General features: G+C 44.4%; 1 protein-coding gene across 5 annotated transcripts in view; it reads right to left on the bottom strand.

Annotated features, from left to right (window-relative positions):
* Positions 1–26568, bottom strand: part of DOCK7 (dedicator of cytokinesis 7) — a 185315-nt gene that overhangs the window by 146115 nt on the left and 12632 nt on the right. For all 5 annotated transcript variants that reach the window (XM_029618626.1, XM_029618622.1, XM_029618623.1 and 2 more), the window contains exons 2-5: positions 20897–21002; positions 2230–2405; positions 2013–2081; positions 302–428 (exon numbers count right to left, since the gene is read on the bottom strand). In XM_029618626.1, coding sequence (XP_029474486.1) covers positions 302–428; positions 2013–2081; positions 2230–2405; positions 20897–21002 — 478 coding nt within the window. The remainder of the gene's footprint in view (positions 1–301; positions 429–2012; positions 2082–2229; positions 2406–20896; positions 21003–26568) is intronic.

Here is a 26568-nt window from a genome sequence, read left to right as displayed (position 1 = left end):
ATTCTGATACCCAGAATCCTTTGAGGCATACACATGTATATTACACGGAGCCAGAGAGCGTTACCAAGCACTGAACATCCAAATGCCTGAATCCAGAAATGTGAATGCCACCCATCTTAGATCGTACGCACAGCAATTAACCTGACTAACTGGGAGAAGAAGAAACTCACAGGTGCAACTTTTGGGATCAAACAGAAGCATTCACTGAAGCAGAGAGGGAGCAGCAAAGCACACCCTGGGCTTCATCCTGCATTATGTGCTGAGGGAACACATCTAGATCTGACATTATCTGGTACGTTACTTGTTCGTCTTGGTAATTGTTGTCAGGCGCTTCATCCGACTCGAAGACTTGCTTGGGTAGACCTTTCTGTCGCTCCTTCTGTTTGTCCAACGTGTTGGGATTAAATCCCGTGCCAAGTTTGTGGTACCTGTAGAAGACATGCAATTTCCAACATTGTTAGGTTCGCGCTTTCCGTTTACCAGATAAGACAGCTATTGCTCTGAGCTGAACGCAATCCAGAGCAAATTTTTTTTTTTAAATGGTGTAAATCCAAACAGTAAATGATGCTATTGGAGATCATTTCTGTACTTTTATGTTGGACAGCACTTCAAAAAAGCCACGAGCCGAGACGACCATGAGATCAAGGTACTTGGGGCAGTGTTTCTCAAGCTGGTTCAAGCGCAGCCCCAGCCAACTTGGTGTTCAGGATATCCACAATGAGTATGCATGAGATACTGTAGGTTTGTGTGCAATGGAGGAAATGCTTGCAAATCTCTCTTACACTTAATCACTGTAGATATCCTGAAAACCAGACTGGCTGGGGGGAGGGGGTGAAAGGTTGGTACATAAGAACATAAGAAATTGCCATGCTGGGTCAGACCAAGGGTCCATCAAGCCCAGCATCCTGTTTCCAACAGAGGTCAAACCAGGCCACATGATCCTGGCAATTACCCAAAGACTAAGAAGATCCCATGCTACGGATGCAATTAATAGCAGTGGCTATTCCCTAAGTAAACTTGATTAATAGCCGTTAATGGACTTCTCCTCCAAGAACTTATCCAAACCTTTTTTGAACCCAGCTACACTAACTGTACTAACCACATCCTCTGGCAACAAATTCCAGAGCTTAATTGTACGTTTAGTGGAAAAGAATTTTCTCAGATTATACTTAAATGTGCTACTTGCTAACTTCATGGAATGCCCCCTAGTTCTTCTATTATTCGAAAGTGTAAATAGAGTCACATCTACTCGTTCAAGACCTCTCGTGATCTTAAAGACCTCTATCATATCCCCCCTCAGCCGTCTCTTCTCCAAGCTGAACAGCCCTAACCTCTTCAGCCTTTCCTCATAGGGAAGCTGTTCCATTCCCCTTTATCATTTTGGTTGCCCTTCTCTGTACCTTCTCCATTGCAACTATATCTTTTTTGAGATGCAGCCAGGACTGGCTTGAGAAACTCTGACCTGGAGCATAAGGAGGATGCAAAAAGCAAGGAGGAGGAGACAGAGACCCATCAGCCCTTTTACCCTCCTCCGCTAGATATCACTCCACTTTCTAAAACGAGCGCGGGGGCTGAGAAAAATAAGAACCTCACCAAGACCCCCCTTCATCATTGCCACAGCAAGAGCTGTCCCCCTGCTCTTGGCAAAAGCAGTGAGGTGCTGCCGCCGCTGCACGTTCATTCTCCATCCTCCTCCTAAGGATCCTCTTTCCTTTCTCACTTCTTCCATTTGTTTTTCTCCAACAAGACACCCAGAGACAGTTTTACCGACTCTGGAGCGCAGGGCTGGCAGATTAAATCTGCTGGAAAGCGGGAGGGGGACCCGCCTTACTAGCTGGACCCGCACAGGCTGCCGCAACAACCGGTGGCAAATCCGACCAGTGCCGCGCACCAGGGATGAGACTGGCATGCCTGAAGATGCTCTGCCTACGTCTAGTAGAGCTAGCGAAATAAGCAATGATATATGATGTAAAACGAATCCCATGAATATGCTTTATTACAACATAACTTACTTTCTATTAACAACTGCCCAATCTTCGGTGTAACTTCTGACACAGTCCCTGACGTGCGGATCCATTTCGCTGTGGAAATGAGAAAATGCTTTTTGGATACATTTTTATTTTTAACCCACGTATACAGATCTGTATTTTGTATTGCACATGGAAGAGATATTAGGAACTCAAAACAGGACGCGTGATCAGAGAAATGCTATTCGCTCAGCGGCCTCACCTCTCCTCGGGCACAGACAACGCAATTGTTCTGCATTCTCTGGGGCCGTACACGACCTCGGTATCATCGGGAGGAAATTCAAGGAGGTCCCTCAGGGGGCCCGAGTCCACCGCAAGAGGATGCGTAATTAGATAATCTTCCAAGTCCACCGGATCCACCGGCTCCGTGAGCGGGACCTAGAAAGGACAGAGAGAGGAGAAGAGCCAATTAAATGAGTCCCATCAGGATTTTGTTTTAGGGACGGCCAGGCAAGCTCTCTTAATGTACCATACGAATCTTACAAAAGAAAAAAAACCCCACAAACCTCAGCAGTGGGGGAGCCGCATCATCTCAGACACAAGAACTGCGGAATTACAATCAGAAAAAAAAAAAAAAAATCTAAAAACTGCAGAACTAGTTCACGCCGGGCGTTTTAAGCGCTCTACTTTAGCGCCGAGACGCATTCAGGGGTCTCACACCTCCTTGGCGACTTCCCACGCCGTCACTCCCTCTCCCCCGGCGTAGGAGAGAAAGAGAGAGAATGCCAGTGTATGCGGTTCTTCTGTTTTCTTTTTAAATGGTCAGTTCCAATGGTTCTCCTGAATTCCCCTCTCTTAACCTATCTAAAAACAACAGATGGAGAATGGGACGGTATCGTAATCCCACCATCCCTTTCTCGAGCTTGCCTGAGCTTTTCCCTCTCCTTTACACCTTCTGTTAGTAATGAAGTACAAACCTTTTCTGGCATCACCTGAACAGAATAACCGTTCGCAATCTATGGGTTTTCTACCGCAAAGCTGATACCGAACTCTATCTATGCTCCCCAAATTCTCGTCTACCTCACCCCTCCGCCTTTATCATTTTCTTCCCTGACTTTTCCCCGTTGTCATGATTTCTCTCTCTCACAAGCTGTCGATTCACATAACCAGACAAAACTAGAAGCTGCTTAAATAGAAAGGAGAGTGAAGCAGAGTTACACAGGCAGGAAAATCACAGATAACTGCAAAACTGATAAGAGAAGGCCGAAGCCTGTGGAATTTGCAGGGTGAGGGGGATGCGTTTCCTTTTTATGTTCAGCGTACGTTTCCGGTCACCATGCTTTCCTGTCATCAACTGAGATATTATCCGTCAAATATCAGTCAAACAATAATGTAACTTCAGACGGGTGACGGAGCTAATGGGGCACAGCAAATCTTGAGGGAGAAGGGACGTCCCCGTAGCCTCTGATTCTACCTTACCTCATTAAAAGGCCTCACGCGGCTCATTAGAAGACGACAGCGGGGTGGCGGTACGATAGCACTAGGACAGTCCTGCTACAGGTCTGACATCTGGCAGTATGCAAAAAGCTCGGTCTTCAGCATTTCCTCCCTTCCACTCCCAACCACTATTCCGTGGCTCCCCGTTTTCCTGTTTTAGGGTTACTCGGTGCTTCATGAAGCAGGAGGAGCCGAGCAGCATATTCTAGCCAAGGTCGCACTTTTCCCAGAGAAGCCTTACATTAATACAATATGGCAGCTCAATTTCAGCCTGAAACACAACTCAGCTCAGACTTAACCTGCCACAGTGAACACAACCCAGGGCTTCCGACATTTTCACTATAAGCAGAGCGACAGAGGAAAGGGGAAAAATAAAAACCAATACATTTCATACAAGCTGCAATTTCTTCAGCAGCTCTTAAAAAGTGAAATCTCAGACTCTGGGGATGGGCTCCGCCTTAACTAGGACAGAAGCCAGCTGCTTGCACTAACATTTGAAAAGGAGAAGGAGCAGCTTTTAAACTAAACTAGAAGATGAGGGAGAGCTGTAGTCGGAAGCATTGCTCAGAGGGAGCTAATAAGATGTTATAATTTTATTTGCAGTGTTTTGGTTTTATGTTAATTTGATTATGTATGTATTTTCTGTTCATCGCTCAGGCCTTCATTGTGTTGAGCGATTAAGAAATTTAATAAATGTAAATGGAGGGTATTTCCCAAAGATATCTGCAAAGCAGAGATATTGTTAGAATACCCAGATAAAGAGGTTGCAGTAGTACAAATGGATGTAGACAAAGAGCATGCAGATGTGAATAACTCTACACTGCCTGTATATTCTGCTAATAAGCAGGATGTAAATACAAACATCTGAATACAAATGCAAGAAGTCTGAAAAGTGAGGCCAGAGAGATAGAATGTACGGCATTATACGAGGATACAGACATTATAAGCACCTCAGGGAAGTGGTGAATGGAGGATAACCAATGGGACACCAGCATATAGATTATCCTGACAGAACATGGCAAATCAAATTGGTGGAGGGGAGGCACTATATGTAAAATCTGGTATAGAATGCATGATAAAAATCCTGCGGGAAACAAAATGCACTACGGAATCCTTATGCATAGGAATTCCATGTGTGATGGATAAAGAGTATAGCAGTGGGTGTATATTACCGTCCACCTGGCCAAGATCAAGTAACAGAATATGAAATGCCAGCAGAAATTTGAAAAGCAAATAAAATTTGGCAACACAATAACACTGGTCTGGTCTACAGCCAAAATGCTTCCAAAATGAATGCAGTCAAACTTTACTAAATCTGGATCACCGAGAATGAAAATGCTTAAAATTGTTGATTGGCTTTAGTTTTCAAGATATGCTACTGTGTCAGTATATATGACCTTTGACTTGGGAATTGCGGAGGCTGAGTTAAGGGAAAGGATCTCAAATTAAATCAGAAATGACTAACATGCATGTTTGAATGAATCTATGACTAAATCTATGATTGGGTTTGGACAGTACTTGCTTTCTGAATGATGCAATCTGAAGCTTGTATTGCATCATACATGATATGAATGGTATTATGTTATTCCTAAAAGTCATGGAGGAAAAGTGTCCGGCATCCGGCACTTGCTGAATCAAGAAAGGTTTTGTTACCACTCTTACACATCAAGCTGGTCCAATGAAGAACTTTGTCAAGGCCATGGACAAAACTTAAAGCAGCCTTCATGTACCTCGTGGTAAATTTCCAAGATTAAGTGAAGCTAAGATAAAGGAAGGTGTCTTTGTTGGCCCTCAGATTTGTGAACTTCTTTGAGATGATGCGTTTAACTGTGCATTGTGGCGGCAAGCCTTCCAGTTAGTGGTAACACATTTTCTCGGAAACAATAAGGCAGACAAATACAAAGGAGTTGGTGGAAAACCTCGACGTATACAAAAGCCTTGGCTGCTACGTGTAACTAAAGATACATTTTTTGCACTCTAATCTAGATTTTCTTCCCACCAAATTGCAGAGCAGTGAGCAATGAGCATGGCGAGCAATTTCACCAGGACACTGCAGTAATGGAAAAATGGTATCAGGGCAAATGGAGCCCATCAATGCTTGCAGACCTCTGCTGGCCAGCAACAAGAGATGTGCCATTTAATAATTACAAGAGAGAAGCCAAGAAGAGCCGAGTAGTGACTGATTAAGGCTGGCTTCATAGTAAATTTTATTTCTATAACCGTTCTGCTGATTTAAGTTTTTAAATGTTACACAAACAGGGCAGGTAAACTATTATGCAACCATAAATACACAAAAAGACCTAAGTTTACAATTTATGATTAAAACCACTATCTACGCAGTAGACATAAAATGTAAAAACTTAAATATCATGGAAACAGTAGCCAATCAGCTGGTTTAATTACCATATTTAAATTCCGTTCATCAACATCAATAATAAATAGCACATTTTATCACTGAAGCAGAGGACTTCTAAAAATCTGTATGCCAATGTAATAACAGGAGATTTCAATTACCCCATTATTGACTGGGTCAATGTCTCATCGCGACATGCTAGAGAAGATGAGTTTCTAGATGCCATAAATCAGCATTCCCCAACCAGTGTGCCACGGCATACTAATGTGCCTCCAGACCTGATCAGAAGTGCCACAGAAAAGTCACTACTGTCTGCTGCTCAGACTCAGACCAGCACCAGGGATCTGCTCTCAGCACCTCGAATCACCAGTTGTGGCTCAAACCATGTAAGAGCTCCTTTGTGAGAACTTGCCCATGTCTCTACTTCCTCGCTTCAGCACAAGCCATGGAGTATGGTAATCAATGGGCAACATGCAGGGCACAAATAACAGGACCCCACTTTGTGCAGCGCACACTCTGCAAACAGCACCTCCTCTTCGCCCCCTTCCTGACCTTTCTCCGTTGAGTCCTTCCATCCTCTGTCTTATCCTTAGGCTGAGTGAGAGAGAGCATTCGCTGAACACTGGATGTGACTCGTTCTGGGAGTTGGGAGCAGCAGCAGCAGCAGTGGAGCAGCTCTGGTAGCCACATGCGGCAGCTAAGATAACTAACACGAGCCCACTGCCCTGGCCCTGGCAGCTACAAGCTAGAAATCTGCAGCAGTGCTTCAGAGGAGTCAGAGTACTTATCCGTTATATTTGAGAAAGAGCTGGACATGTCTCTGTAGGCTCCCCACTGGACCAGCACTGGGTGTGCCCCAATTGAGACCAGCATATGGAGCAAAAGGAAGACACACCTTTCCTTGGTAGCCACCCTGTGGAAACTCTGTTCACCCGGCCTTTGATCCTGTTCAAGTCATCCCAGCAACTTCTGCTCCTGGCTTCCCAGCTACACTGGCCCTACATTACCAGCTCCTGTTCAACACTGGGGCTCTACCAGAGCTCTGGGGCCTAGCCTCTAGTGCTGTGTACAGTTCTGGTGTCTCCACCTCAAAAGACATAGCTGAGGGAGAAAAGGTGTAGAGAAGGGAATCAAAAACAATAAAGGGAATAGAACGGCTCCCCTATGATAAGAGGCTACGCAGGTTAGGGCTGCTCAGCTCAGGAAAGAGACGGCTGGAAAGGGACATGGTAGGCGTTTATAAAATGTATGGTTATTTACCCTTTCAAATACTACTAAAAGGGACACTCCATGAAATGAACAACAGATTTAAAACGAGTCGTAGAAAGCACTTTTTTCACTCGGGGCACTTTCAAGCCGTGGAATCTGTTGCCAGAGGATGTGATCGAGGCGGCCAGCACAGCGAGGTTTTAAGACAGGTTTGCAGAAGCTCCTGGAGGAAAAGTACTTAACACATTTTTATAGCCAGACAAAACAGAGAAAGGCCATTCCTAGCCCTGAGCGTGAAGGCAAGGATCCGTCAGGTACTTGTGACCCGGACTGGCCACTGTCAGAGATAGGATGCTGGGCTCGATGAGCCTGGCTGTGACCCAGCATGGCACTTATCTTCTGTGCATTACTCAGCCTGCTGGAATCAAACCCCTCAAATGCAGACCCATCAAAGCATCCCATAAAGAGGAGAAATGCATTTTTGTTTTGCAGGAGAGACTTCATGAACTGTGTATTAACAACAGAAATAAAACACATTGGGCCTAACAAGAAAGAAAATATTACATTGACTGCCACTACACTGATTTCTCAAGGTGCAGTGTGTTTATGTACTGACCCCATAGTTTCCTCCAGACAAATCAGAACCAGGTCTGCGATTGGGCACCAGGAACTTTCATTCACAGCTACTTTGGGATTTCCTCCCCTGCCCATTCTTCTATATCCCTCCCGCCCCAACACACCTAGTCTGATGATTGCAGAGATAGCCCTGGGCTGGGGGCCATGCGCCAGGGCTCCTGCCGAGACCCTGAAAATATAGGCCCTGAATCCCACCACTAGGTGTCACCCTAGAGCATGGAACACAACTCATCTCTAGGGGCAGTGAGTGCTGCATCTGCAGCAACCCCAGCCGATCCGGGGGAGCAGAAGACTCGTGCTGGGAAAGAGGTCCAGGTCCCTCCACGTGGCAGGGCGCAGTACAGGGCGTGGCAGGGAGAGCTGCGCTTCTAAAGCCTTTCCATCAATCTGCGTCTCCCCCCCTCCCCCCCCCCATTCTAAACTGCTCAGGAGAGAGGGGGGGGGGCACCGGCAGCAGGATTTAGAAGTACTGGACCCCCAGTTCAGCAGCAGCGCTTTGGCCCTCACGGACTGCGGGCTTCAGCCCGTGCGTAGGGGACGATGACTCCTTCAGGCCCACGGTTCCTATCAGGAGAGGGACCCCGGCACTTCTTCGGGCCTCGTGAATGCATCAGGATGGGGCCCCGAGCACAAGTCGCTCACCCCAAAAGCCAGCCCTCATCATGAGACTGCGTTTCTGTAAACCTTTCAGCACACACGTACATATATAAAAAGGAAGTGTTATAAAGTACTAAAAAAAAAAACAAACAAACAGTTTATACAAATTGTATTATCTAATCTCACTCTAAAAGCAAATATAATTATGCACCATAAGCACTGGGAATTATTGCAGGAAGAATTAAGAAACAACACTGTAAAAGCAGATGATAGTTCCACCTTTAGTTAAGATAAATCAAGCACTCCTGGATGTTCCTGGCAATCTTTCAAGTCTTCTCTAATGAAATGGAAATCACCGTGAAATCCCAGTAACAGCCTCAACTGCTGAACTAACCATCCGAAATACATGTTCCCTTAATGGTAAATGCATTAAAACTTCTTAGAACATAACATAAGAAAGACCAAGCGTCATCAAGCCCAGCATCCGGTTTCCAACAGTGGCCAATCCAGGTCACTAATGCCTGGCAGGATCCTAAAAGGTTGATAAGATTCCAAGCTGCTTATGCCAGGGATAAGAAGTGGATTTCCCCAAGTCCACCTTAACAATGGCTTATGGACTACTTCCAGGAATTTGACAAAACCTTTTTTTAAACCCAGCTATGCTAACTGCTTTCACCACATCCTCTGGCAACAAATTCCAGAGATTAAGTATGCATTGAATATAAAAAATATATATTTCTCCTATTGTCTTAAATGTATCAGCTAGTAACTTCACTGTGTGTCCCCTAGTCTTTATATTTTTGGAAAGCATAAATAACCAATTCACATTTACCTGTTCCACTCCACTCATTATTTCATAGACCTTACCATATCTCCCCTCAGCCGTGTCATCTCCAAACCAAAGAGCCCTAACCTCTTTAGCCCTTCCTCATAGGAGAATCATTCCTTCCCCTTTATCCTTTTGGTCGTTCTTCTCTATACCTTTTTTAAATTCTGCTTTATCCTTTTTGAGATGGCGTGACCAGACTTGAACCACGGAGCAATACAGAGGACTTATGATATTTCTCTGCTTTATTCTCCATCCCTTTCCTAATAATTCCTAACATTCCAACTGCTTTCTTGGCCGCTGCCAAAAACCATGAGCAGAGGATTTCAAGTACTATTCACGATGACACCTAGATCCTTTTCCTGGGTGGTGACTCCCAATGTGGAACCTTGCATTATATATCTAAAATTTGGTTGCTCTTACCTACAAGCATCACTTTGTACTTTGTCCATATTAAATGTCATCTGCCATTTGGATGCCAAGTATCCCGGTCTCACAAGATCCTCTTGCAATTTCTCACAATCCTCTTTTGGATTTAACTTAAAATTTATTTTTTTTATCATCAGCAAATCTGATCACCTCTCTCACTGTTCCCATCTCTAGGTCATTTATAAATGTGTTAAAATGCAGTGGTCCCAGTACAGATTTCTGGGATACTCCACTATTCACCTTTCTCCATTGAGAAAATTGCCCATTTAGCCCTACTCTCTGTTTTCTATCTTTTAACCAGTTCTCAATCCACAATAGAACATTTCCTCCTATCCACGACTTTCTCATTTTCTCATGAGGGACTTTGTCAAATGCTTTCTGAGAATCCAGATATACTATATCAACTGACTTGCCTTTATCCACATTTATTCATGCCTTCAAAAAAAAACAAAACATAGCATATTGGTGTTCATTATGTCCCATTAAACTATATCTATCTATATATGCAGTATTTTATTTTTTTTTATCATAGTTTCAACCATTTTTCCCAGCAATGACATGAGGATCTCTGGTCAGCAGTATCCTGGATCACTCCTGAAGTCCTTTTTAAAAGCTGGCATTATGTTGGCCATCCTCCAATCATCAGGTACTATAATGGATTTTAATGGCAATTTACAGTTCTTTCTGCACTCTGGGATGTTTATCATATAGTCCAGGTAATTTGCTACTCTTTTGTTTTTTTTCAATTTACCCTATTACATCTTCCAGGTTCACTGAGATTTGTTTCAGTTCCTCTGAATCTTCACTTCTGGCATAGGTATCTGCCTGATCATCAAAACAAAGAACATTTTCGAGCATATCAGTCTTAAAAATATAAGTATGTAGAAGCAACTTGAGAAAACGGTATCAGAAGGTTTTTTATTGCTTTTAGGTTTTAACCTGTAGGCTCTTGCCCGCAATGGGCTTTAACCAGTATCAGTAACCAAGCATTCAATTCATGTCATTTACTGACTTTCAAGTTAGAATCTCCCTTTCTATAGTTCCCAGGGAACCTTTTCCAAATTTTATTTAATATATAAAAAAAAACACTTAACTTTTAGAACTCTCACTCATTAAATCCCTTATTTAATATATAGAAAACATTTAGCTTTTAGAAATCCCACTCTTTGAATCCCAACATTGCCAGTGTTTTGGCATTTTATAACACCTGCATCAGGGGAGATTTTAAACAAATTCCTGTAACAAAAAAACAAAATCAACATTCTCTCTCACCAGAACAACATACAAGTCACTAAGCAATAAAACAAATATTAAAATGACAAACAACCACAGAACTCACCTCTAGCTAACAGCTTAACAAGCATGAACTTGATAGAAAATACGGTGACTAGCTCACTGAAGCATTCACAGAATACCTTATATATCACAACTAAAGCTCCAAAAGAGACCATTCAGTGGATGTCACTTGATTACTTTCACCTATGTTGAGCGACACCATTCAATGAAGCAAAATCAAAACAAACATTATGTAAACACAATCCAAATCACTGGATCCATTCTTATATAGGCAAAAAAACAGCCCATACATATGTGCTATGATATTTAAAAAAAAAAACAAAACAAAAAAACACCGAACCATCTACGTCTTTATTTGGCCCAAAAGGGGCAACTGTATTCAAAATAAGAATCCACTTTTGCTCTCGTTGTAGAAGTTTCTGATTCAAATCACCTCCTCATATATTCATTTTATGTTCCTCTAAAACTGTAAAAAAATAAATGTTCAAAGCTATGATTAAACTGTAAACGATGTTCAACTAGGGCAGCCTCTAGCTGTTGACATCTAAGGGCACTGCGATGTTCACTCATGTGTGCTTTCACCCTGTGAGTAGTTTTACCAACACATAACACTGGGCAAAGGAGCCACATTAAAATAAACCACTTGTTTAGTGATACATGTCCTCACTATTGGTTTGTAAGTTCTTACTGTTTCAAAAGGTAAGTTAGCATTAGTGTGTGCCTGGGGACAAACAGTCCAATCACCGCATGCAAAATGACCAAATTCCCAAGGCTAGAACAAGCTCTCTCACCTCACCCTTAACCATGCTGGTGGTCATTTGGCTTCCCTTTCACCTTTTTTGGCCAGGCCCTCTGGCTCCGGCAGTAATGCTTCATAGGGAGGTGCTGCGAATTCATGCGAAGTTTTGCCAATAGGTTCAGCAGGGCTGAGCGCACTGCAGAAGCAACAAGCAGCAGCTTGGAGAGACAGGGAAGATGGCAGTCCCTACTGAGGCAGTATCAAAGGAAAGACCATCACTCAGGGCTGGAAAAGGCATCTGAGTTAACCAAGCATGCTGTCTGAAGTAGAGTGCGATTTAATAAGGCAAAAAATTAAAAAAAAAAATTGGGATAAAATAAAATAAGAAACTTTTCATCTTTGGTGACAGATCACTAAAAAGAATTTTAGTGTCTTAGCAGCACGCAGTAGACCTGGCCCAACAGGGGAAGCGGTACACAAAGTGTTACCACATGTATTTGGGAGTGGATCTCCTGAAGGACCTCCAGCAATCAACGCTGATGAATTTTGCTTTATATTAAGTCACTAACTATATACCTAAGAATTATTTCCTGTGGCTAGAGATGTGCGAGCAATTTACAGTCAAGCTTCAACCAGAGGGATTTCAACCTGACAAAAATCCTGGCTTTCACACAGGACAAGGGAGTGAAATCCATCCAATTGTTTCTCTTCCCCTCCCCATGGATATTGGCGAAATTCAAAGGAAATTTAAAAAAAAAAAAAATCTGCTTTGGATTTTCAGAAAACCCAAAAGTAGGTTTGGGAAGCCAATGAAAGAAATATCCTGGGTTTTCTTCAAAATAAATTCTGACAATTCAGCAGATATTCATTTTCTTAGGTTCATCTAATTGTTTTTACAAACAGTCAATCTGCTCCTGCTCCTTTAGGACCCAGCTCACTTGGAATCAGCTTCTGCTGGAGCTTCAATGCCATGAGCCTTCGTTCTCAGCCACGTCAGAGTTTTCCTCCCTTTTTAACTCTACCTTCTCTTCCATCTAGTCCAGCTACCACAGCGACAGACCTCAGCCAAGAGCCACAGGCTGCAGCTCTCCCCAGAACCTTGTGTGCATGCACTCCAAGTCTGGCCACTAGGTGTCACCACTGCATGACAGCCGAGCCACTCTCGCCTACCTACTTTGAAGCAGCCAGCCCATTTCTCCCTGTAGCTGTGGCCTCCTGCTCAGATTGAGCCATGATAAAATGTGAGAATCACCATAAAACTATACACTGGAAGATCCTCGGATCTCAGTACAGAAAACCACAGTTGCACCTTACAGGGAAAGCACCAATCAGAAATTATTAATCCTTGGGAAATTTTGCTTTCACAGAAGTTGAAAACTTTTTTTTTTTTTTTTTTTTAAGTCTTTTAAATGTCTTTCTCCACAGATGTGTTCTATTTGCAAGGCCTAACCTAGAAACTTACTAAAGAGTGCAGCCCTGCAGAAGGGTCAGGCAAGGCAGTGTAGGCCAGAGAAATGTGCCATCTCTGCACAACACCCCATGGAGATTGTTTCAATAGTTCTATCAAGTTTCTGTACCAGCAAGGCTGCTAGGTCTCCATCTAGCACTTTTTGGTTTGGAAGGTACTATTCTCCCACCCATTCCTTCCTAGCAGAGAGAATAGTGGTTGCCCCAAGGTTTCTGAGCCTCTAGGGTTCTTCTCTCTTGCAGGGAAGGGCCCGGAGTTATTTTTATAAGTAAGGACTTTTTGCTTTTGGTAACTGGAGGTTGTCTTTTGTTTTCGAGATCCTTACAGTTTATCCCTGCCTCGCTCAGGCGGAAGGACTCAGCATCAACACAGCAGAAATCGGGAGGAACGAGTTCCAATCCAACGCCATATTGGTTGGGAGAAGAAAAAACCACCGAGCTGCCCATCTAGTGCTCACCCAGCAGAGGAGATGCCCACATTACGGAGACAGAGGAGTGGAGCTGAGGTTCAAGATCAAGCAGTGGACTCCAGGTATCAACAAGGGGAAACCTCACTAGAAGGGAGGAACCTCGGCAGTCATCCTAGGGGCAGCCCTAAAATCCAGGACAAAACAGAGGGGACCCTTATTTAGAGACTCAAGGAGGCACAGATTTCACTATTGGAATTTCTTTGCTGTAGGATGGACGGTACAAGGAAGAAACGTACAAAGTACCACATTATCTATACTGAAGAACTGAATGTCAAGACACCATTATAGAGTCCTGACCGTTTTATTGGCACATTGGAGGATGAGACACAATCAATATGGGGAGATCCAAGATGGCGCCGATGTGAGAGGACATAGCGTTTGGAGCTCCTGCATCGAGATTTAAAAAACTTTTTTCCTCACTGCGAAAGCAAGTTAACGAGACATGCCTCATACAAAAAGAAAAGGCAGGATAAGAGAACCTACCTCGGGAACCTCTACTCCTGCCCTGATGCAGACCACAATAGCAGAGTTCTATCCGCCGGCAGTGAGACCTCTGTGCGTGCGACGACCGGGGAGCAGACGGCGTCACCAAGGGGTGAAACAACTCTAAGCCCTGGGGCACCGCTAACACCCTCCCCCCAGCAAAGGCAATTGCTGCAACAAGCCCGGAGCCAACTCTTCAACGGATGTTGTTGGTGGATGTGAGTACACCCGAGGCGGGCTGAGCTGGGGAGATAGAGGGGTATTGAGAGCTTCTACCCCAGTAGGGGGGGGGAAGGGTGCCCTCAGAGCGTTGGAGCCGATGGAGGGGGAAGGCCTGATCTTAGCACTGTGCCGGTGATTCCACAAATCTCTGAGGAATTAAATATTGTGGTTCGACCGATTTCTTATCCTGTATTGAAGCCTCTGGAAAAACCTAATAATATAACACTTGAATCTTTATGGTGTGCCATTTCTACTTTGCAAAACTCATTAATGACTATAACAGATGCTCTAAAAAAAAGACACAGGGCTCCTCTGAAAATTTAAATTCAGTAATGAATGGTCAGAAGGAGAAAATGATACAAAGGGAAGAAAAGCTGGAAAATTTGAATTCTGTTCAGAAGGTGATTATAAAAGGTGAAACAGTGATGAATAGAAGAGTTGAAATATTAGAAAACAAACTTAGAAGCAACAATATTAGAATATTGAATTTTCCAAAACGTAGATTAATTTCTGCAAAAGAACAGTTCATATGTTATTTAAAGGATGTCTTAATGATACCAGATGAGAAACAGCCAAAGATCATTAAAGCCTACTTCGTGTCAGGATTAAAAGAGGGAAATGGTAACCAGAAGAGAACCAGTGAAGGCTCCCTGAACATCACCGACTTTCTAGAAACCCCACAAGAAGAACAGGTGGAGGGGAGAGGAACGCTTCTTGTTACATTTTTGCTTTCTCTGGATAGAGAAGTCATCATTAAAAAGGTTTCTTCAAAAACACTCATCTCCCTACTTAAACCAGAAAATCTGGATATATCCGGATGTCTCAAAAGAAACTCAAAGAAAAAGGAAGAGATTCCTCAGTGGAATACCCCAAGTCAGACAACATGGAGCACAGATAACACGGAGATTTCCGTGCAAATGCGTCTTGAGAACCGGAGGAAACAGGTACTTTTTTTTTGTTCCTGAACAGCTGGAAAATTTTGTTCAGTCACATCAGTGGACTCCTGACACAGGACAAGATCAACAATAATAAGAGGCTTAAATCAAATATCTGCCTATTCTCCTTTTCTTTATTGTTCTTTGTAGCAATGTGTTCATGTGATATTGCTCTAAATGAATCTTGGATCTCTTCACTTGTATATGAGTGATGATATAGACAGAATATATGTTTATTTTGACGAAGTTGAAAGAATTCTAATGAGCGACATTTCCTTTTATAAGAAGTTTAAAAATGAAGAATTTGCATTGATGTTTATTGATACAGGCCTATATTGCCAAGGAATTTAACTTGATGTCTGTACAGCATTAAAAATGTGAAAATAAAAAATTATAAAAAAAAAAAAAAGACAATCAATACCTTGGGCCCTGAAAGTTAACCCCTTCCCTCTATTGGAGAATCCACACCAGGGTTTCCGGAAAGGGAGTCAGGTCTAACACCTGATTTCAACTGTGAGCTCCTTATCCCTAGGATGGGCCCGGGACAGAGTTACCCTCGGCTATAACCAGAACGCTCAAACCTTCTATTCTTACGACCACTCGCTAGAAACAAAGAAATAGCAAACTGCAACACAGCTACAATTAGGGAGATCCTATAGCTTTACATCAAAAGGAACCAAGTTGAGCCAGTCCTGGTTTTACTCCGTTGCAGGCAGGGACATATTCATGTAATTCAACAGGGAAATCACAACTAGTTCTCTGAGATAAAACCAAGACTAGACCTTGGGCTATATGGGTCGCACCTCAAGAAGCTTGTAAAAGGGTAGAAGCTGACAAATAAGAATTTTACTGTTTGGCCAAGCTTGATCAGGTTCCATCATTGCCTTATCTGCCATACTCACAAAAACTCTGGTGCAGGAATTCTCAGAGACAGTGGACCCTACTGATGTAGGCTTTGGTCAAAGGCACAATATGTTGTGACTGTCGGTCTGCGACGGCTTCACCCCGCCTACCTTACTCTTCTTGCGGCTCCTCCCGCTCACCTCGGACTACTGGCTACCGCGGCGTCTGTCTGCCGACCTCTCCGGTGTCCCCGGACCGGCTGGTGCTGCTTCTCGCCATGCTCCTCCAAGGTACCATAGGGCGTGCCGTGCACGCCGCCCTCATCTTTATTTCCTCGTTGGCGCGAACCTCAGGGGCGTCCCCCTGAGATGACTTCACGCTGCCCGGATATTTAAGCCTACCACCTTTGCTAGCTAATCGAGTTAGCAACTCTCGGATTATTACGGATGGGATTTGCTCTCCGTACCGAAGCTACTCTGCCACCCCAGCGTTCTCTGGAACTCTTACTGCTAACGGGATACCCGGGGGCTCCTCGGGGGCCTCTTCTGCTTCTTTCAGGTGCTATCAGGTAACCGGTACTCGCTCCTCGAGGGCCCATGTTCCCTGAGTCGCTGCCTGCATCTACAACCCTTTCTACCTGGAAGACTTCACTAACAGTTTCCATCTGTGAGTACAACTACCATCTATTCCACAGTACTGCTTCCCTGGAACCAGGTACTCGCTCCTCGAGGGCCTGCCCTCTGTTCCAGTGCCAGACCTCTCGTCTAGTGAAATCGCTGTGTGAGTACAATACCACTGAGTCTCCCTGCTCTAAGGGATCAGGTTCTCGCTCCTCGAGGGCCTGCTCTCCCTGTCTCGGAGCTTCTCCTATTCTACCTGGGACTCTGTATGTTTCTCACTGTGTACTCATAACTCTTAGTCTCTTTCCACTACAGCACAGCCAAGCAGAGGATCCGCAGTTCCAGAGTCCTGTGGGACACTCGCCCAGCCGGGCTCAACATCCACTACTCACTACTGCCACCTCTGGTGGTTTCCAAAACTGTTTAAATAAAGATTCAATCTGTCAGGCCGATACAGTAAAAATCGCGGGAGAGCGGACGAGCACACTGTACTGTATCGGCCTGTGTGTTTGTGTGTCCAGAGTCTAGCCTGACACTGTAGTCCCTCATGGTACTGCCCCCCCGTGGGTGTGGTCAGCTGCCACAGTGTCCAAGGATCCACCCAAACATCAATAACCATAACACAATATAAGCAGATGCAAAATAAAAGTAAAATTAAAAGAAGTCCTACGGATTTGTACACGGCATAGTGATCAGATAAGCTAGGGCTTAGCATAGCATGGACAGACCATACAGAAGACAAGACCTAGGCCATCCTCAGGAACGTTTTTGGGACCCACTGCACAGAAAGACTGTTAAAGCCATCTTGTGTTCGTGGGAACAGCACGACTGTAAACTGAACAGGGCCGCTCTTCTTTCCATTAAGGTGAACATGGTTTTCTCTCCTGTCAGCCGGTAATTAGAGTACACTCGCAAATTGGAGGCGGAGAGCAAAAGTAAAGTGGCAGGTTGGAGACTAAAAACGGTCACAAAAGGAAAGAGAACATTACCTGGGAGGGGAAGGCAAGGCTTTCTGCTCTGGGCTCTCACGGAGGGAAGCTGCAGCGGGAAGAGTCTGTCTGGAACTGATCCTTTCACTAGGGCGTGGGACAGAAGAGCAAACACCAGCAGGGAGACAGAAGGGGGAAGGAGGAGAAAGAGAGGGGCAAAGGCCTCAGACGACGAAGCAAAAGGAGAGGCTTTCTCCACTAACTTTCCTCACACCCCTTCTGTTCTCTCTTCTCCGTCTCTCCACTCACTCTCTTGTAATTTGTGTCACTTCCCTCTCTACCTGAAAATTTGGAGGCCCGCTGGGTACGTTGGCAGCTCTCTGCACCATCGTGCAGCACAGCCAGGATCCAGCTCGGGGGGGGGGGGGGGGGGGGGGGGGGGAATGCTTCGGGTACCGCTGGATGGATGGACAAATCGCTACTGGACAGACTGAACGGGCCATTTTGGTCTTTATCTGCTGTCGCTTACTAGGTTACGGCGATAGCAAACAGCACAAACAAGGCAACAAACGAGCCGAAGGAAAAATATCACTCTGCTTATATAGAGGGCGGTGAAGTCGGTCACGCCACATGGGATAGCCAAAAGGGATGGCAGGGTGAGGAAACGGTGAGTAAAACCCGTGCCGGCCTTGGGCTGTCCCCACCTAACGTGGGAGAGCTGTACCAATGCTGCCTTCACCCGGGGCTGGATTAAGGGGTCCGGGATGCCAACCTGTAAGGCTGCTAAATATTGATATGAAGGGGCGCCCAAGTGCCTCTGTCCGATCCCGCCTACAATGCAGGTCTCTCTACAGCTGCTTGCGTTAAGATGCTTCTCACCACTATTAAGAGGAAAAAAATAACTATTTTAAAAAAAAAAAAAGGCATTTACTGCCGTATAACCAGGCTTCTGCTGGATGCCATCTTGTAAGCTATTTCTATTTTAAATTTATACTCCACTTCTCACAAAGATTCAGCAAATTACAAGCATAACAGAAGAGCAAAACAGTAAGGGGTAGATTTTAAAAAATAGCGCGATTGCATACTTTTGTTTGCGCATCAGGCGCGAACAAAAGTACGCTGGATTTTATAAAATACGCGCGTAGCCGCGCGTATTTTATAAAATCCGGGATCGGCGCACACGCAAGGCTGTCGATTTTGGGCAGCCTGCGCGCGCCGAGCCTGCCCGCATAAATCCGGCCGGATTTATGCGGTCAGGGCATTTAAAATCCGCCCGTAATAGCATCCAATACATTTACAAAATTTCAAAACACACTCAGTAAAATAAAGCTCGGGTCTAAGAAGCTGGGAGTCCGTCCTCCCCTCTGTAGCCCAGCAGGAAACACTGCTCAGCTCCTGGGGCTCGTTGTTGCACAGATTAGGAGGTACTCCCAGCACAACCATGAAGGGAAGAAAATACAAAAAAAGAAAAGAAAAGAAAAGAAAAAAAAAAAAAAAAAAAAAAAGACACCTGTGGTCATGAAATGAGAGAATTAAACATTTTTTTCACTAGAGGAAAATCCAAACATGGAATTCTGAGAGGCACTGCGGTCGTTTATGAATGGATAAAATCTCTCCCGCCACCCTCATCCAGCGGCAGTGCTTTGATGGACAGGAGAACCTGCAGCACCCTTCCATCCCAGCGACAAGGACGGCACGAGGCCACTGCTCCCCCACGCAGCCCTGTGGGAATCCGCTCCCCCCCTCCAACGAATCTAAATGGCGAGCACGCCACAGCCGTCTCTCACAGGTTTGAATGGCGCGGAGCGGGCAGGCCCATGCCCCCATGGACTTCAAACCTGCGAGACGGCTGCGGCACGGCCAGGAGTTCAGAACGTGGGCGGCAGGACCGTCGCACGGCTTAGAGGAGAAATCGCAATGGCGCCCAGGCAACCTTCTTCCACCCTCCATTCCCCTCAGCTACTACTTTTCCAGGGCCAGAAGATCTGAAAGGACCAACAGTCCCAAAGCTGCTCCCGAGAGCAAAAGACTTTTTTATGCGGGCTTGTCCGTTCTCCTTAGGGTGAGGGAATTGGAACCACCAGCTTTCAATCCTGGGTGATAAGGACTGAGCAATAAAGGGTCCCCAATCCCCTGCTCATCCACCTCCTAAACCAGGGGGGATAGCCCCACTAGGACCTACCAACCCCCTGAGAGGCAATCTCCAAAAGCTGAAGTTTTGGTTTTTTTTTAACTAGCCACAGACTGCAGGTTTTGCACCTCCACCATCTGCTGGAGACAGAGAAATACTGAGGGACTGCAGGTGGCACCTCAAGTTATGTGGCAGTGTCAGCGAAATTTTCTAAAACCCAGGAGTCTGGACTGATCTGGGTACGCGCAGGGAATCAGGAGATTGGCACTTATAAACACGGGCCTGGTACTCCAAGTAAAAAGGCCTCAGTCCATATGCTATAACCCTTATTTGTGATGCCTGAGCATTCAAGTTCCCAACTGGGACTAAACTGCTGAACCAAAACAAAAACTGTTTTTAAATCTTAGAAACACTTAGGGAACAGTATTGTTGGTCCTGCAGCTTAATATTTTTACCACAATTCAAAAATATTCCCCCGAAACTCAGAACTGACATTTGGATCTCTCTCTTTGACATTGCCAACAGCTCCCAAGACCAGAGCATTGCACTTTATCACGAAAGGCACCAGGAGGAGCCTTAAACTCGTCACCCAGCAATAAGAGTGCAGGGGGGGAGCAAACAAGGCCGAGAGACCATTTTCAGGTTCTAAATGCTGGGATCTGAGGTTACAAATTGCTTAAATTATGCAGTCACGATGTCCCTGCAGAAAGTTAGGCTCGTTATGGCTTCTAAGGCCTTTTTTCTTGAAACAATACACAAATTCCCTATAAATCACTGCAAAGAATCCTTTTTCATTTTCTTCCTACAGTTTACTGGACAGAAAAGGTATTAGGAAATTCCGAATGAGCACACCAGGAGCTGACAGAGGGCGGTCCACCACGCTCCTGAAAAAAAAAAATTCTTTCCGCAGTGTTAAGTTTTGCTACAGCAACTTCTCAAGTCCGAGAGGGCTGCTCTAAAATCGCAATATATTTTTAAAGTAATACAATTTTAGAGCGGCCACAACGCAGAGAAAGAATTTGCCTCTCTGCATTATGTTTTTCCTACACTCGCTGCATGCAACTCTTCTTCAGCCTTCTTCAGTTGGTACCAGTAGATGGCTATGGCTGCTTTCGGCTCTTTTCAGATAAAAAAAAAAAAAAAAAAAGAAAATTCCAACCTTTTATCTACGCTGAAGGAAGAGAAAAATGGATCTGAGTCACGAAGCGCCTCAGTCAGACCTAGCAAAGGCAAGAGGTTTCACTCACGGTGGCGTGATGGGACGCGCTGCCTCCGATGTTAACGTTCTTCAGGAGCTGAGGAGAGCTGCCGTACTGTCCCGAGATCTGTTTCCTCACTTCGGCTGCCACCGTCCTGAAACGAGACACCAGTTTCACACACTGGTTAATACCATGGCAGGTCCCAAAGCAGGGCCAGCCTGCTCAGATGCAGCATTATTAGCTGGGGGGGGAGGGGAGGGGGGAAACTAAGTTAAATGTAGAATAAATTCAGAATGAGGAATAAATGTAAATAAAATCACTTAAAAAGAAAGAAACTAGAATTAAATTACATTTTGAAACTTCATGTTATTTGCAGAGCAGCGTGCATAAGAAGGGCACTACCTCATCTCAATCCCCTCCCCCCTGATACACACACACAAGGGGTTGGGCCACTCGGCTCCATGTTTCCAGAACAAGTTGATGAATCCTGATTGTACGGCTGCAGCATGCGAGAAAAGCAGCAACTACAAGTTTAAGCAGGACCTGAAGCAAACTCAGGACTGTAGTAAAAAAAAAAAAAGAGAGCCTGATGCAAACCCCAATCCCAATCCACACGCACAGGGCTAAACCACAGCCCTTTGACTGCAGGCCACCTGCTGGGCGTTGCATAGGGTTTCCTGAGAAGGGAGGTCCTGCTTAACATGAAGGGGCGAGGGGGAAAGGTCTGCAGCCAGGGGTCAGGGCTTGTGATTACACAAGCAGCCTCTCCATCCGCGGGATCCCATAGCTGGCACATGCCCGGGGAATGCAGAAGCTTTACAGATGGCATCGCACAGGACTTCAGCATTAAAATCTCTCTTTAGCTGCTCGCACGGCAAATAATCTTCAGCCTGCCCATGGTAAAACCGTCCACGTGACTGCAATCCATTAAAGGTCTGTTTGCAGATAAATACAAGGGCCTAGGTGGTGCACTGGATAAAAACACTATATGATGAGAAAGCAATAATACGCTGCCAGCACTCAGGCAATTAACAAGCATTCTTCTACATAATTATACAGTTTATTACTGAACCACAAAATCCCCAGTTAAACAAAGCGCTTTCTTTTTCAATCTCTTCCCTTCAGCAGACTCTCGACGTATATCCTGACCACGACAGACTCTTCAGCGGGGAAGCTAATTTTGGCACAAAATGCAAATCAGCTCAGGGAAAGAACTTATTTTTGGTGCCAGCTGTTTCTGATTTATGCTCCCAAGCGCAACCACAACGCAGTGCATTACAGGAGACCGCCAGAGGGGCCAAGGTAGGTCTCCTCCAGAACACCTGAGGAGGAGGAGATGCGTCTAGGGCTGGCACCAAGATGATTCAGCACCTCGGGAGCACAGGGCTACCTCCCTCTCTTGCAGACTCTGCTGATTCAGCACTACTTTTTGCATCTTCCTGCTTTGGCCATGGTCGTAATGTTATCCTGTCCCCAGAGGGACAGAGTGGCAGAGCCCCACCACCCCCTTTCCATTTCTCCATATCATACAGGCTCTCGATCTCAGCTAAAAGGACCAACTAGAGATTGCTCTCGACTCATAGCTCAGACCTTAAAAAAGTTTGATCTTAGCCAAGAAGAGGTCAAGAAGCCACGGGTATATGGAAAACCAAAACGCAGATCAGAGGCAGGTTAGCAAAAATCACTCTGAAGCAATGACGGAGCCAAGCTCTGTGCTAGAGTCCTGTCTCCTGAAGAGCCAGTGACATTCAGAAAGTACAAGAACAGCAACATAAAATAAATACGAAAGGCTATCACAGCATCTAACCTGCGGGTACTATAACATGCGTGCGGCGACACACACATGTTGTAAAATCGGCGTGTCCATGTTTTAAAATCTACCCCTATGTGAATAGCATACTGTGCAAATAAACACACACACACACACACACACAAGTACGCAGTGTATACAAACAATTAAGCGCGTAACTTTTTAGACTGTATACTAAGGCATAAATGTAATCCAAAAGAGGGTATTTTGAGCAGAAATCTGAAAGGAAATAGGGATTTACGTTTCCTAGTCATGGCCAAAATGTGCAGCAGAGGGACTGGGTACTTGCTTTTAATCAGCACTATAAATGTGCCAGGAACTTGTAAAACAAAAAAAGTCTCCTATAAAATATATTTCCTGGCTGATAATATATTTCCAGTGAAGCACCACATTTCATCACTTTTAGCTAATATATTTGTATGTTAGCTTTCGAAGTACAATTTTTGGGGCTCCCTGGCTCAGCAACACCAAAAGCTTTCACATGGAAGACCCATGTTTAGGTCCCAGAACCTGCTCCTTCTTCTTGGACAGAGAAGAGCTGGGAGCGAGGAGAGAGAATCCCAGTCACTACACAACAGCAACACCTAGTGGCCTGGCTCAGAGAGGCATGTATACTATTGTTACTGCAATGACTGGGCTACAGGGAACATAAGAAATTGCCATGCTGGGTCAGACCAAGGGTCCATCAAGCCCAGCATCCTGTTTCCAACAGAGGCCAAACCAGGCCACAAGAACCTCGCAATTACCCAAACACTAAGAAGATCCCATGCCACTGATGCAATTAATAGCAGTGGCTATTCCCTAAGTAAATCTGATTAATAGCCATTAATGGACTTCTCCTCCAAGAACTTATCCAAATTTTTTTGAACCCAGCTACACTAACTGCACTAACCACATCCTCTGGCAACAAATTCCAGAGCTTTATTGTGCATTGAGTGAAAAAGAATTTTCTCCAATTAGTCTTAAATGAGCTACTTGCTAACTTCATGGAATGCCCCCTAGTCCTATTATTCAAAAGTGTAAATAACCGGTTCACATCTACTCGTTCAAGACCTCTCGTGATCTTAAAGACCTCTATCATATCCCCCCTCAGCCATCTCTTCTCCAAGCTGAACAGCCCTAACCTCTTCAGCCTTTCCTCATAGGGGAGCTGTTCCATCCCCTTTATCATTTTGGTTGCCCTTCTCTGTACCTTCTCCATCGCAACTATATCTTTTTTGAGATGTGGTGACCAGAATTGTACACAGTATTCAAGGTGCGGTCTCACCATGGAGCGATATAGAGGCATTATGACATTTTCCGTTTTATTAACCATTCCCTTCCTAATAATTCCTGTTCGTTTTTTGACTGCTGCAGCACATTGAGCCGACGATTTTAAAGTATTATCCACTATGATGCCTAGATCGTTTTCCTGCGTGGTAGCTCCTAATATGGAACCTAACATCGTGTAACTACAGCAAGGGTTATTTTTCCCTATATGCAACACCTTGCACTTGTCCACATTAAATTTCATCTGCCATTTGGATACCCAATCTTCCAGTCTTGCAAGGCCCTCCTGAAATGAATCACAATCCGCTTGTGATTTAACTACTCTGAATAATTTTGTATCATCCACAAATTTGATAACCTCGCTCATCGTATTCCTTTCCAGATCATTTATATATATATTGAAAAGCACCGGTCCAAGTACAGATCTCTGAGGCACTCCACTGTCTACCCTTTTCCACTGAGAAAATGGACCATTTAATCCTACTCTCTGTTTCCTGTCTTTTAACCAGTTTGTAATCCATGAAAGGACATCGCCTCCTATCCCATGACTTTTTAGTTCTCTTAGAAGTCTGTCATGAGGAACTTTGTCAAACGCCTTCTGAAAATCCAAATACACTACATCTACCGGTTCACCGTTATCCACATGTTTATTAACCCCTTCAAAAAAATGAAGCAATTTGTTAGGCAAGACTTCCCTTGGGTAAATCCATGTTGACTGTGTTCCATTAAACCATGTCTTTCTATATGCTCTACGATTTTGATCTTGAGAATAGTTTCCACTATTTTTCCCGGCACTGAAATCAGGCTCACTGGTCTATAGTTACATGGATCGCCCCTGGAGCCTTTTTTAAATATATGGGTTACATTGTACCTGAAGACTGGAGGCTGGCCAATGGATGATTTCAATGACAGGTTACAAATTTTAACTAATAGGTCAGAAATTTCATTTTTTAGTTCCTTCAGTACCCTAAGATGCATACCATCCGGTCCAGGTGATATGCTGCTCTTTAGTTTGTCAATCTGGCCTACTACATCTTCCAGGTTCACAGTGAAATAGAGGTCGAGGGGATGGGTGTCTAAACATGGGGCAAAACCCTAGAATCCAAAAACAAAAATTATTACAAACATAACTGTAGTTTGTTTTTTTTTATCCAGACCTGGAGAGTTGCCATTTTTAGTTTAGCAGCCATGGCTAATGAAAGAAACTAGAAGCAGATAGGGGTTTGGCAGCATGTATTTGACATTTGTTCTGCACTTGCTTCTTCCTTAGCCAGTAAAATTAGATGCACTGACATGTACCAGCCCGAAAATGACTGTGACTTGAGTTGCATGCCCAAGCTACAGGCAAGGGCATGAAAGGTTGCCATGGTCATTATCCTGGCAGTACAAGCTTATGTCCTCAGCTTAACTGATTATGAAATCCATCCTTTTAAGAAGAAATTAATTTGCAAAAACATATTAGTCCAACAGCTCGACAGCCTGTTTCTCTTGATGGACAAGAAGTGGCCATGTACCTTCCCTTTAAGCTGAAACAGAGGCATACTATTTATTTATTTATTTATTTATTTAAAAGTGTTTATATACCGCTTTTACAAATATAATTTAAGGTGCATAGGTAGAGGCAAGACCAGAAAAAAAAAAAAAAGGAGAGGATAATGCCTCTGCATAGGTCACCGATGAGACCTCACCTAGAACAAGTGTTCAATTCCGGGGGCGCTTCCTCTATAAAAATATAGACAGGCTGGAAGCAGTCCAAGGAAAGGTTACCAAAATGGTGCAGGATCTGCTCCAAAAGCTATGCGTTGAGACTTAAGGATCTAAACGTGTATACTCTAGAGAAGAAGAGAGACAGGGGAGGTAGGAAAGAGACATTCAGATACCTCAGACGCAAAAAGCTAATCTTCTTTCAGAAGAAAGAATGCTCTAGTATAAGAGGACAAAGTATGAGACTCCAGGAGGGCAGAAAATATTTGTTTAATGGGAAGATGGTGGATGCATGCAATGGACTCCCACCAGAGGTGGTGGAAATAAACACAGTAACGTAATTCAAAGATGCGTGGGATATGCACAGAGTACCTCTGATGGTAAAGAAGAGAAGGGCGGTCCAGTAATCGACTGGAGTTTATTGCTTTCGGGTGATGTGGGTAGACCGAATGGACTTAATTGACCTTCCTCCTGTCACAGTCAAACAATAGCAGCAACACAGTTGGGAGGCTGCAATATTGTAAAACTTACCATCCTGAATTCTCTAGAGCAGAGGCAAGAGGAAAGGTGAGAGAGAGTAAAAAAAGAAAGGGTGGAGAAAAATTATTAGGAATTATTTTAGGAACTATTAGGAAGGGAATGGTGAATAAAACAGAGAATGTCATAATGCCTCTATATCGCTCCATGGTGAGACCACACCTTGAATACTGTGTGCAATTCTGGTCGCCGCATCTCAAAAAAGATATAGTTGTGATGGAGAAGGTACAGAGAAGGGTGACCAAAATGATAAAGGGGATTGAATGACTCCCCTATGAGGAAAGGCTAAAGAGGTTAGGGTTATTCAGCTTGGGGAAGAGATGATTGAGAGGGAGATATGAATAGGAGGTCTTTAAAATCATGACAGGGCTTGAATGGGTAAAAGTAAATCTGTTATTTA

Source organism: Rhinatrema bivittatum, chromosome 10, assembly GCF_901001135.1.
Source record: "Rhinatrema bivittatum chromosome 10, aRhiBiv1.1, whole genome shotgun sequence".
NCBI lineage: Eukaryota > Metazoa > Chordata > Amphibia > Gymnophiona > Rhinatrematidae > Rhinatrema > Rhinatrema bivittatum.
This window is presented reverse-complemented; position numbering and strand designations above follow the sequence as displayed.